Below are 12,997 nucleotides of genomic sequence, written 5' to 3'. Positions count from 1 at the left end.
GACTTTTCTTCTGATGGGTTTGTCTGACATTCTGCAAATCTCCCTTGTAGTCAGCCAGAGGGGCAGCTGCTTGTGTTTGTGTGCTTACAATACAAAGAAGTCTCCAAAGGAACTCTCACCCTTAATGATAGGGTGAAGGGGTGCTCCAAAACAATCCAAAATGTGTTAGTGAGACAGCTACAGCAAGGAGATTTCTGACCAGTTTACGAAGAGCAAAGTAGTCCCTTAAGGCTCAAGTGAATCTAAACAGCTTCTGGCCTTAGCGTAAGCCCCCCAGCATGGGCTACAAATATGCTAAATGGGAAAACTGTGCTTGAAGCAAGCAAGGAATTTGCAGTATCCCCCTTGCCATCTAAAGCTTACAGCTGTGTTTAGGTGTAAACATGGAAAACTTTCTGTCAGCAAGTTAAAATTCAAGGGCTTTCTGGAATCTTAACTGGTGTTCAAAGGTCATGAGAACATTGGTTTTGGCCTTCACAAGCTCCTAGAAGTCTCAAACCTGCCATAAAGTCCCACAGTGGGTAAGATACAGGTAGGATGGTGGGATTAGAAATGGAAGTGTAGCCACCAACACTCTTCTTGTCTCATATACATGATTCAGAGGCAAAGAACCAAGTTTTTCTACTACAAAGAAATGTTAACAGGGAACAAAATTCCTGAAGTCTACCAGATGCTTTGTGCAAGTCAGATTTTGTTATTACTTCTTTATCATTTAGATGTTTTCCCACATATTCTTCAGTTGTTCCCAAGGCCCTGCCTGGCTTCTACTTGTGCTCTCCACTATGCTTTGACTGCAAAGAGGGAGCGAGACCTGAGATCATATTGCAACACATTGATTTTAAGCAGGTGCAGCATTGAGGCAGTTTCTGCTATCTCAGCCACCTCCCACATTCTTGCCTGGATTGCAAACTTTTTTTTTTTTTCCTCCTCCTTTCCCTTCTTGACAAGAAAATTTACAGAGCTTGTCCTTCATCTCCTTCTAAAGATAGAGCGTGTGGAAGGAAAGCAGCCAAGAGATGCTGAATCTTATCAAGGTTTATTTCCCTGCACTTAAGCTGTCAACTGTAGCTGAGGTGGGATTTCCTTTTGGTTTCATTGAACTGTAGCGAAGGATTGTGATTTACCCGGCTGGTTCCTTTGTATTCTAATTCACAAAAGTAACAGTATTTCCCTCTAAAATTTACTAATTGTTCTCTTTTATATCACGCAACGGCAATGGCAAGTGGAACGGCTATGCTGTCTGAAGTGTAACTCTCATGATATAAGCCTAGGTGTAGAGAATATGGTCCGTGGAGCTGGATGACCGTCAGACCTACTACGTAATTCTTCCTACCATGGAAGAGATGTGATCGGGTGCCCAAAACATGAAAGGGATGTCTGCCTTTTACTCAAGAAGAGATGCACGTAGACCCCATTGCCTCTGTTGCTTTGGTTCAGGGTCTGGGGAACAACAGTTCTAGGGATGTTTGACAGCAAACCGGTTGCTGCTTTCAGGAGTCTTATAAAGGAATTGTTCGCTTCCTGGTGGCAAAATCCACTGTAATTACAAAAGCAGGTTATTTTGTCACCCTCCATGTTAGACTGACAATTCCAAATATGCATATGTCCTTGCAGGGGAGCATCAGTACAGCCAGCACTCATCAAACACACTGTGAGGGATTAAGTGACAAGTCAGCTCAAAAAGCCAGCTTGCCAGGGCTTGCTTGCACATGCCAAGTCAGTCCCTGTCTCAACTCACAGCTGCCACTACAGTGGCCCTAGAGAGTCTCTTGGTGCTCAGAGATAGCTGGGAAGGCTGCATGGGAGACCAGTGGGATACATGATGCCTGTCAGGTCTTAGCCAAATCTTGAAAGGCTTTTTTTTTTCCTGCTATCTGTTTTTAAAAGCAGGGTGCTACCTAGTATAATGGTTTGATAGATAAGTTGGGCAATTTTTGTTAGGAGATTGTTTTGAATTTCTGGTTTTGCAATGTGTCTCCCTAAAGATTTGCTGTCTTCGGTCTAGAGCTGGGAGTCTGAACAGTACCTGGGAAGTGGTACCCAGCAATGGCTGAGAAATGTTACAATGCCCAGATGAAATGTTGCTCCTTCCTGCTGCTGTGCCGATGTGGTACAAGAACTTCGTATTGCACTTGCAAAGAAATGTCACAGTGATAATTCTGGCCAAGCTGCCTGCAGCACAGGAGACTGTAATGTCCAGGGCTTATGCTGCGGTCTTAAAAATTACATAGGGTTACATAGGTAGTGGATTTGCTTTGCGTGTACAGGGAACTAGTAGTAATGAGCTTGCTACCCTATAATAAACAACTTCACAAAATGCAGATTTCTCACAGCTTAAGGATGGGAATGCTCAAATTTTTTTGCAAGCAGTGTCAGGGATGTCAGGAAGCATGCATATGTATGAAGTATATCACTAGACATGCTAGCTGCAGTTGGTGATTTCAGTCTTTGGTCAGTCTATGCTCCCTGTCCACCATGTGACAAAGAGGAGGAACAAAAGCAGCTGCTCAGTAAAATGAGAAGTGAGAGACCCATGAGTCTATCCATAAGAGAAGGGGACAAGTCAATTCACACAAGTTGCATAGAACAGCTAAATCTATGCAGACACCTCCTGTTAGGCCTGTTGCTCAGGCTTCCTCAGATACACTCAGTTGCTAGACCTCCAGTAGCTCTCAATGTATTTAAAAAATGAGGCGCTGCTAAATGCTATCTGTAAGTTCTCCCTAGCAAGTTGCAGGTTTCAGAAAATAGAAAATATCTTGGTAGTGAAGAACAGAGTAGGCTAAAGATCAAAATAAATGTCCCAGCCACTGGCACTTCCTGTCCTGCAGCTAGGTTTGTTGTGTAACTTGGCTGAACACACACTGCAACCACAATTTTAGCAGAAACCTTCATGGTGCAGTCTCAGCAGGGATTTTGGCTGCAGCAATGTAAGCTGTCCTGTATTGTTGCAAATTGGAAGGCAGTCTTTGCTGACCTGAGCAACTTGCTCAGACTTCCAGTAGGTGCTTCAGAAATGCTGTGCTGTAAAATAAATGATCAGTGTATCATTCGTGCCTCCAGACCAGAGCTTCTTCAAAGCAAGCCCTTCAAATTCTTGCAATTAAGCAGTAAATTTTGCTTCTGAAGCTATGCATATCCCTCCCTTCTCCAATGCCCAACCTTCTTTCTTCATTAGTATTCAAAGCCTAGGAGTAGTTATTTCCTGTTTGATTGTATCTTTGGTGAACAGCTGAAAGGTAGCAGTGTTGCTCTTTGGTGATTCCAAGATGTGAAAAGTAGAGAAAATGCTTCATACCACTTAGCTAACCGCAGTGGCAGTTGGGCCACGGGTGTGCAATAGTCCTGTTTCTCAGGGAAGGGCTTCAGTTAAAAAGTCAGCTTGTGGTTTATTTCATCTCAGGACTGAAATAAGTTTTCCTGCTTCCCACAGCCAGATATTGAGTTTATAGTGTTTTGAGATGAAATATATGAAGTCATCGTGACACGAGCAAGAACGTGCTGGTATGTCAGTGGGTTGTACAACCAGCCTGGTGTGTTCTCCTTTGCCTGCAAACGGCTCATGTGATGTGTCTGCATGGCAATGAAAACTGAATGTTCTTTTCCAAAAATGATATTGTTTTTCAGAGCAGACCCAGTTGTCAAACTACAGGTAAAGAAATCATTTGAAGTTCAAAGGTAGTAAAAAAATAATTAATTACATGACTATCAAAATGTTAATCAGAATACCTCTGTGACCCACTACCTTACCTCAGCCCCACAGCACCTTCCTGCCCACCTCAGCACTCCCTCCTACCAGAACCCTGTGTGTTCTGGGTGCTGCAAGGGAGGACCGCTAAGAGGAGGGACCTTTACTGTTGATGGCTTACAAGGTGGCTGCCCCGCTTACTCATCAATCTCATGATGGTCCTGGAAAAAGAAGGAAAAAAGCCTTTTAGGTATATAGCTAGGTGGTTGGTTTTTTCCCCAGATAATTATGAAGAACTCATTAGGAGCACATGGAGTGTCCTTGAGAAACCTTAATAGCTAACAATTTGGGTGAAATGGTTGCAATACAGTTGGGTTCAACTGAAACCTGAGTTTCTGCTAGTTGAAGTATTTGAGAGCAAGCTAATGTTAAAAATTCTTATTCACACTAGAGAAATAGAAATCTTCTGACAATCATATCCATGACGTGAATTGTTTTCCCTCTTCTTGTCTTAGTCCATACTTGGCTCATTCTGTCCTGAATAAAAAGAACTGATGTCCCATAGCTAGATGTGAAATCTCATGGCAGTGCTGTAGGTAAAAAGTATGAGGCTATACCCTCCCTTGTGTTTTTCTCCAGCAGGGAAGGATGACATTTACTAAATGGCTTTATACAAGCATTTATATTGCAAAATATTGTTATATCTTTCAGATAGATAGTGCTATACAAATGAGGATTTGTCAGGTCTAAAAGCAAGTATAGAAATTAACCAGGAAAAATTGTTCCACACCAGATTGTAGCTCAAAGGATATGTTTGTGCTGTGTCGTAGGAAAACTAGTGGCAGTTATGCCTCTCTTAGGACTGCATAGAATAGTGCAAGAAAGCTGAATTAAGCAGTTCTTCTGTGTATAGACAGGTCATCACTAATTACCCATGATGGCGAAGATAAGGGAATTCTGCCTGGCTTGTTAGCAGTGTGAAATAAGCTATGCGATTTCAGTCTGGTTTGGCTCTTTTAAAGTTTCATGTACAATGGCTTTAGGGCAGGAGAGAATATTTCATGTTGTATAAATCAGTGTAGATAAAATTACTCATTAAGTCTATAAAAGTGCTTCCTTGGGCAAAGTCTAAGAGAAATGTCCATGGTGCCATTTTTTTCCCTGATTTCCTTTGGTGTGTTTTCAGTCTTTATTTGGTCAAAGTATTTTGATTTTATTTTCTTGGTGTTTGGAATAGTATCTATTACAAATCTGGGGATAATTGGGAGAAGAAGAGCTGACTGTGTTAAGGAATTCTCAGCAGGAAAGTAAAACTAAGCAAGGAAATAGGAAAAGGGTAGGCATGAAGTTCTGCTGCAATGAAACACTACTCTGTAAGTTTGCAGTACATAGTAAGTGCTTTCAGAGCAAACTGGTAGCAGTAGTTTTACTTGCTAGGAGAAGAAAGACCCTATGGGAGGGAGTTACCTGGTATAACTTTATACATATGATGTAGCCTTCCACATCTGAGCTAGTTATATAACCTCCCTGCATTGTCACCAGAGATGCAGGCTTTTTCAGCATGTTAACAGACTGGCTTGCTTTAAGTATGTGTCTTAAGTGGAGATGAAATGTGTCCAAGTATCAGTTCCCCTCCATGAACCAGAGGGGAGTGCTAGGTGATAGTTCAAGTATCTGTGAGTGGTAAAATGAAACCTAATCTATGGGACAATTTCTGGTGTTTATTTCTTCCTTTTTTGAGACATCCCAGTAGTTTCAGCCTGGCTAGACACCTGCTTAGAATCTGGGGACTTCAGAGAGTTGCAGTCTTTGCAGAATAACACTGATGACTGAATAATGTGCCTTTGGGATGGGGGCCATCTCTTTGCTTTGTGTTCATACAGCCCCAAGCACAGCAGGGTCCTGCCCCAGGATGGACCTCTTGTACACTACCACAACACAGATAATCAATAATAGCAGACTTAATTAGAACTTTGATCGGTCTCTTTTCCTTCTAATTTGCTGTGTTTTAAATCCCTGTGATGTCTAAATGAGATTTGATAACAATTCTCTGTCTCTCATTTCCTCCTGTCCCACAGGAGCACATTTACAAGCTGATGAAGAGTGACAGCTACGCACGCTTCCTCCGTTCAAATGCTTACCAGGACTTATTGCTGGCAAAGAAGAAGGTATCTGTTGGAAAGGACGTGCTTGCATCTCTTAGCACCTCTTGATTCTCATCTGCTGCTTACTGCTAGTGTGAAAATGAATATATTGTTTCCTTTTTTTGTTTCCTTTATTTAAGAAAGGATTGAGCACTTTTGTTCTCTTCACTGAGGTCACAGGGTATGGCATCCATATGCACAGCCTGAGTGTGAGTTTTGGTGAAATCATAGTGACCCAAGGTAAAAATAATATGTGAAAGTGTTTGCCCTGCACAAGCACTTTTGTTTCCTGAACTCAGTGCAGGGACTTAAAATTGTACCAGCTCTTCCTCATGACAAAGGTGGTGTCTGTTATGAGAAGGAGAACTCATCAGTATATTCATTACTGGTGCAAATATCACCGATTCTGATTTTCTCTTCCCTAGCCTCACCATGGGATTTTCCCTTTGGATGCCTTACCTATAGACCTCCCTGCAGGAATTGCCATGATCCTTTTCTCCCTTTCTCTTGCTTTTGGCTCCCCAGAGATGTTTCCTTTTTTGCTGGAGACAAGAAATAATTGCAATGCATGCAGTAATCAAGAATTCCAGCCACATTTTTTTTACAGAAGAACTGGGTTTGAGCTCTTTTTGGCCTTTTCAGTGTCTGCATGTGCTTTGCCGGGACTATGTTTCTGCCAGAAATACCCAGTTATTGGTACTAAAGGAGTGGTTACATAGAGTTACAGCAGCTCCTGTTCAAGTGTCCCTTCTTTCTGAGGGGCTGAGAAGTAAGCTACTGTTCCATGCGTTTGTGGCTGTGTTCAAATGTTTCCTGCACTTCATGACTTAGTCCCCTAAGTCTGCTTGTCTGTCTGTGTGCTTGTGCATGCATGTTCACATGTACTTGTCCCACTTACATTTTGTTTTCAAGACCATACATAAGCTGACTCCTGACTACTGTAGCCTGAGTGTGTGGTTTCCCATCACCATCTTCCCTTCTGTGTATCTGCTGCATTCTCTGCCAAATTACATTGCATTGGCATAATGCAATGAAATCCCGGTGGTATTTTTGTCCTGATTGTCATTTTGTGCCCTAAAAGTTTGCATACGGTGACAAAAGGAGACAAACCCCTCTGTCTGCTGTACCTGGGACTACTGGCAGATGGATTAGGGGAAGGTATTGGAGGGCAGCAGTCAGGCTTATGTTTCAAAATGTCTGTTTTGAGACAGCATAAACCAGTGCTGGTTAGATTTGAAAAGGTTGGACCTGACTTAGAGTTCAGAGGCGGTGGGGAAAGAAGGAGGTGCAAGGCGAAATCTTTTGCTGGTGTAAAGCATAAAGACCTTTGCCATCTTCCTACTCCTATCAGCTTATCGTGCCTCCTGCCCTCATCTCCATTGAACACATGAGGGTTCATGTGCTTGAAAGCAGGAGACTTTTTTCCTCCTGGCTGAGCCCGTTCAAACCAGAGGTGGTTCTCTATTTTTGGTTTTGTTTTATTTGCAGTCCTTTATTTGCTGCCACATCTGGTCCTGAATGTGCCAGCATGACATTCTTATCTACCACAAACTGCAGTAGGTTTTGATGTCGTGTTAACATAGCCATGGAACTAAGAATCAGGTTTCTTTTTAGAAAGAGCTGTAGGTGCACGAGTAAACCAAGTGAGGCACAAAAAGGCAGGAGTAGATCTATGTAAATGGATTGTTTTCTGGCTTCATATGATGCAGGAGGGGAGTTGACGTTACTGCAGGATCTGCAAAGCTCTTTGCAATCACGTGGCATTGTATTGGGAAAGTGAACATTTCTGAAGCAGCCTAGGTACAAAGATGCTGACAGAAAGAACATGAAGCTTCTATAAGCTGAGCTACATGGTAAGATCTTCAGTAACTTTGGTGCAGCTTTGAGAAGGCATCCCTTTAAAATTCCTCTAAATAGCTGGAAAGCACAGGGAAGGAAAAGAGAAAACCAGTGGCATGTCAGAGCCTGTGTGGATGGAGGATTTGGTTTAGAGCCTGCATACAAAGTCCTGGATTCACTGACGTGAGTAGAAATTCACTTCAGTTGTTTAAGACTTGATGAGTACATCTCTCTAGGGCATGAGTATGTCTTGCCCCAAAGACATTATCCCGATGTTGCCTGTATACCACACGAATATGACACAGCTTTACTTTTATTACTGAAAATCAGTTCTGTCAGAAGCACAACATTATGGACTTGGGCTAAAAGAGTTGCTTGCTCAAAGCATATTAGCGTCTCTATGGCTTGAGATTGACACATTAATATTTTGTGGCTAATTTTATGTCATTTGGGATCTTTTGCCCTTCAGCACTGGGTTGTGGCAAGCTGAGTGGGCAGCAGAAGGGACAAGGTTGACTGTGTGGCTAAAACACTGGACTGGGAGCCACAAAAATCCATGCATTTCTCCTGGTTCCCCCATTTACTTTCTTTTGAGTCCTTGGGGAAAAGAAGGTTCAACTTTGCCTGCCTCATACACTCTCCTCTGTTGAGTACGAATAATAACAATAACCTCCTCAATGGAGCACTGGCAAGGCTTTGATTAGTGCCTCAAAACATTCTTGACATTTTTGAGATTTGTAAGGTACTGTAAGTCTGAAGAGTTACTTTTTTTCCACACCATACAATAACTACAGATGTAAGAGCTTTCCCTCCTTGCTCTCGGAGTGCAATAATAGAGGAGAGGGAGGGAGGACAAGTTATGGATTGGAATAGAGATGCAATAACACAATTATGAGAAGCACCAGGGAGGATAAAAGGAACACCACAAACTGATGCAAGACAGTGGACATAGGCTACATACAGACTGGACATACATATTTCATTAATCCATTTTAGATTGTTTTTTTTTCCCTCTGTTCTCCTCAGTGTCGTTACAAATAACCACAGCATTATTGGCCTCAATCCTACAGATTCACAGTTCTCAGCAGGGAACAAGAGGTTGGCCTCCAGCAAGGGTGTGATTGGAAACAGTGTGCTGCAGAGGGGGTAAGATGGGTGTAGCTCCCTGCCTTGCACAGAAGTCCTCCTCCCCTGCCAGCCTGGAGGAGAGAAGGGACAAGGGCAGAGCTCTGACCTCAGCAGGAACAGCTTACAACTGGCTCAATTTGAGCTTTGTGCCTCCACTCTTAGCCTTCCCTCTGCAGCAGATAGAAATCACGGGGATGCTGAAAGTGGCCAGCTCAGCAGCAAAGGGCTGGATGGTGCTGACATCCCCAACAAACTCATTGCATTTTATTTGTGTATCTATGCAACATGTCCCACTCGTGCTGTGCAGAGTCAAGCATCAACCTGCTCCTCTTTCTGCTGATATGCACATTACTGCAGGCTACTTTACAGCAGCTAATCACCACTGCACCGCACCCCAGCCCTTCTCCACAGTAGCCAAAATGGTGTCTGGGTGTCCTTAGATGGCAGCAAGCCTCATGTTAGAACAAGTGCCATGACAAACCTCCCTGCTTGAGGCAATGAAGAGTTTGGGCTGGGTGACTTGGCTGCTGAGCAGGGGGTTATTCCCCAGGGAAGGAGCAATGTAGATAGTTACTGCACCATGGAAGGGGGTGGGGGTGCTCCGGAGCTTTGTTAACAGTGAAAGAGCAGCCAGGCACATGCTCTGCTAGTTATTTTTAAGGGGAAAAGAGAGAAAGGAACAGAAAAGACCTCAAGGTACTTTCCATTATTCCCCGTAAAGGTGAAATAATGACATTGGTGAGCATCTCCGCATTAGCAGGCTGCTACCTGACAGCCAGCTGAAGCAGCAGCCAAGCTGTCATGGCTCTGGTGTTCATGGCAACCTGGCATGGGGTGGCTTCCTGCTGTCCAGCCCTTCCCGCAGGCAAGGGAACATCCGGGAAAGGCAGCCGCAGCTGCAGTGCAGGCTGGCTCTGAAGTCATGGGAGTGAGCCCCATCGCACTGGGGAAGAGCAGGTTGGTATTATGCTTGGTTAGAGCATTCTCTGAACCAGACCATCTCTCTCCAGCTGTTTCAGAGAAAGGTGAGATATCTGTGATCCTGTTCAGATGGACACAAAACAGATGGAAAATACTGTTCCAGCCATTTCGTAGCACTGTACATGCCCTTTCCTTTCTCCCTTTAGCCAGGTGTACATGACTGCCTAAGAAGCCAGGGACCTGTTCCTGGCCTTTTCCTCAACCAAGGCCAGGAAAGTAGTTATCCTTTATTTACATCTGGTGCCATTCCCTCTGGAACACATGGTTTTCACCAAGTTAAAGTTTGAAAAAAAACTCACCCCAAGCCCTAAAGTCGCCCACCAAAAAAAAGGGATTCAGTAGCCAACAAAGTTAATCCTGGGATGGAGAGAGAGAGGAAGACATTTTTCTAGACCTGCAGTTCAGAAGACCAAGTTTTGGATGTATTTCCTACCCCTTCTCGCTGGCAAAAAGTGTCAGCAAGGCATTGTCTAGGAGCTTCATGCCATGAGGGACAGGCTGCATTTTCAGCACACACCTTTTGAAGCATTACTTTTATCCAGACCCCCCCCCGTCCCAGCTGCTCTGTATTGTCCAGGAAGGTTTCTACTTCAGATTCTGTCCCTGTCTCAGTCCCCTCAGGGCATACATGACCAGTTTCATTCAACGGCAGGGCTTGGCTTGAATGTTGTAAAGATGCTGAGCAATTACCTTATAATTACTTTTAATAGTTAGTGTCAGCTGGTTTTCATAAGCTTTTTCTACTTATACTGCTCTGTGCCAGCAGAATCTACACAAAGGACCTTCAAATTGGGATGGCTGGGTAAATAATTAATCATGAAAAAAAGGAAAAATTGGAGGAGGTAGTCAATAATTAGTGAATGGCTCATAAGTGGTGAGAACTATTTTTCTGCACCTACCTGGGTTAAGAGGTTTTCATGTGCAGTGAGGGCGGTTGTTTCATATTTTCTCCAAATTTACATGTCCTTTGCTATTAGTGGTAGAGTCTGTTGGTGCATTTACTGGCAAAGATGCCCTGGTTTTGCACCCAGGAGGACTGCTTCACCTGGTATGTACATGTGTTTATCTGCCTTTGCACTCAGTGTCCGTGTAGGTGCTGCTGTGGTGCTGCAGCAGGCACGGCTCCAGGGTCTGCAGCTTTGTTAGACACTTCCCCAGGTCTGTTCACAGGACTGAGAAAGGTCTGACTCGATCTCTTTTCTTTTTTTTTTTATTTTGTTATTTTTAAATTTCCTTCCTCTGCTGTGCGAGGCAGCCTCCACACCTCTGCACTGCACTGGAGGTATGCTGGCAGGCAGGCAGCTCCGTAGCAGGCTGCCACCCACATGGTCTGCAGGCAAGCAAGCAGGAAGAGCTGCAGAGCCATACAGACAGCACCCACACCCACTGCTATTACAACTGTTCAGGCCAACTCATCACTCTGCAGCCAGCCTGCCTCAGCTGCTTTTTATTTTACTAGAAAATGTCATGCTTTGACTCAGAGCTGGATGCTATGGCGATGAGCTTTCCACACATCCAGCTGGTCCCAGCCTGCCATCTCCATGCCAAGTGTGCAGGGTTACTGCAGTCTGTGCTTGCAAAGCACTTCTGTGGGACATCACCCATGCTTTCTGTGCCTGCTTCCTCAGGCATGTCTTCAGCCATGGTAGAGAAACAGCCTTGTGTATGGCCCCCTCTGCACTAGACTAGCGCTCAGCACCTGAACAAGGTGCTCATCATCTTTGGTGACCACTGTTCTGTCTTCCTGCTGGATGAGAAGATGCATCACCTTGTTGATAGTGAAAACAGATACACTAAATTTTGATGGCAAGCACAGTGGCACAGTGTGGCCTGTTTTCAGCAGCTCCCTCTCCTTTGTCCCCAGTGGACACCAAAGCCCCACTTTAAAGTGCAGTCGGGCCAGATGCAGATTTTGCCGTCTGCAGCAATGCGATGCTGCAGACCCCCAAGTACTTTTCTCCTCTAGGGAGCTTTGTGGAGTGCTCTGACTTTTGTCTAGGTATTTCTTCTCCTGAGTGAAATTGTGCCCCGGGTGCCAGTGGGTCTTGCTGCCCCTGTGGGAGACCGGCACAGAGGCCCGGTGGCCATGCATTGCTCTCCTCAGTCCCGCTTATCATGACACATTCAGCCAAGGCTCCTTCAAGGAAGAGATCTGCGAAAGAATGAGGCTGACATTTTTTTACCCTTTCCTCTCTCACATGGAGGGAGAGGCAACTAATTCTTGGGTTAGTGCATGTTAAATACTTCTTTGGGGAGCATTGGACTGCATATGTTGCTGCCTCCCAGACAACTAGGAGACCTAGTTTGTTGCTTGGTACATGATCTGAGGCATTGGCTCCATCCGCAATGTGTGCCTCTAGCTTTCACTTTTGTTACCAGTTTGGGATATCAGAGATGGTGGTGTGACTTCCTCAAGTGGTTGTAAGTGGGGATGTTGCTTAACCCTTTCTTCTGGACAAAGATTAAAAGTCTTAACAAGGCCTTATGTTCTGGTCTTTCCTCTGGTTATGCAGCAGGGCACATCAGTCACATCTCTGCCTGGGATGCTTCCAGTTAACCCTTCAGACATCAGAATGCTGCTGTTTATGGCAGCTGTGATGAACAAGCAGAAATATCACGAGGCTTTGTCTAGACTCACCAACACAAGTTCTCATCCAATTTATCTGATACGCTTTTGACTTCCTTACATTTTCTATAACTGGGTTTTGCACTGGTGCTTTATCCTGGACATTGTTACTGCAGCTGAGTCTGTGGCAGATGATATGCCAGGTAGGCAAAACTGATGAGCACCTTCAGTGTAGTGCTTATTTCCAGCACACTGTCATGCTGTCATTACTGTGGCTTTCCCTTATATGTAGCTCCTTATTCCCTTCGCTGCACCTTTACTTCCGTTGCATCCATTTTACTGGCTCGCCGCTATAAAATAAGTTTCTCTCCTGGAAATCAGCAGTGCCCACAGCTTTTCAACTGTAGTGAACTCTCTTCCATATTATTGAATTTCTTCTCCAAAGTATTTTTTTTTTCTCTCACATATTCCAGCAAACATGCCAATAAATTATTTAGTTGTTCCTTGTTAGTGACAATTAGATCTCCCTTGTGCCAAATGAATGAAGCACTGCAGCGAACAACCTTGTCAGGGGTACATTAATAAAGCCATGATGCACACACTTGTCTTCTTGCAGTGAAGTTGAATGTCTTCTTCCTTATGAATAGTCCT

At 44.1% G+C, this 12,997-nt stretch overlaps 1 protein-coding gene across 6 annotated transcripts in view; it reads left to right on the top strand.

Moving 5' to 3' along the window:
• The window catches only part of RGS6 (regulator of G protein signaling 6), a 278,903-nt gene that overhangs the window by 244,581 nt on the left and 21,325 nt on the right, over nucleotides 1-12,997 (top strand). For all 6 annotated transcript variants that reach the window (XM_054067562.1, XM_054067563.1, XM_054067561.1 and 3 more), the window contains one exon: nucleotides 5,767-5,856. In XM_054067562.1, coding sequence (XP_053923537.1) covers nucleotides 5,767-5,856 — 90 coding nt within the window. The remainder of the gene's footprint in view (nucleotides 1-5,766; nucleotides 5,857-12,997) is intronic.

The sequence above is a fragment of the Cuculus canorus genome, chromosome 5 (genome assembly GCF_017976375.1).
Source record: "Cuculus canorus isolate bCucCan1 chromosome 5, bCucCan1.pri, whole genome shotgun sequence".
In the NCBI taxonomy this organism is placed as follows: Eukaryota; Metazoa; Chordata; class Aves; order Cuculiformes; family Cuculidae; genus Cuculus; species Cuculus canorus.
Note: the sequence above shows the minus strand (reverse complement) of the source record. Positions and strands in the feature narration are given on the sequence as shown.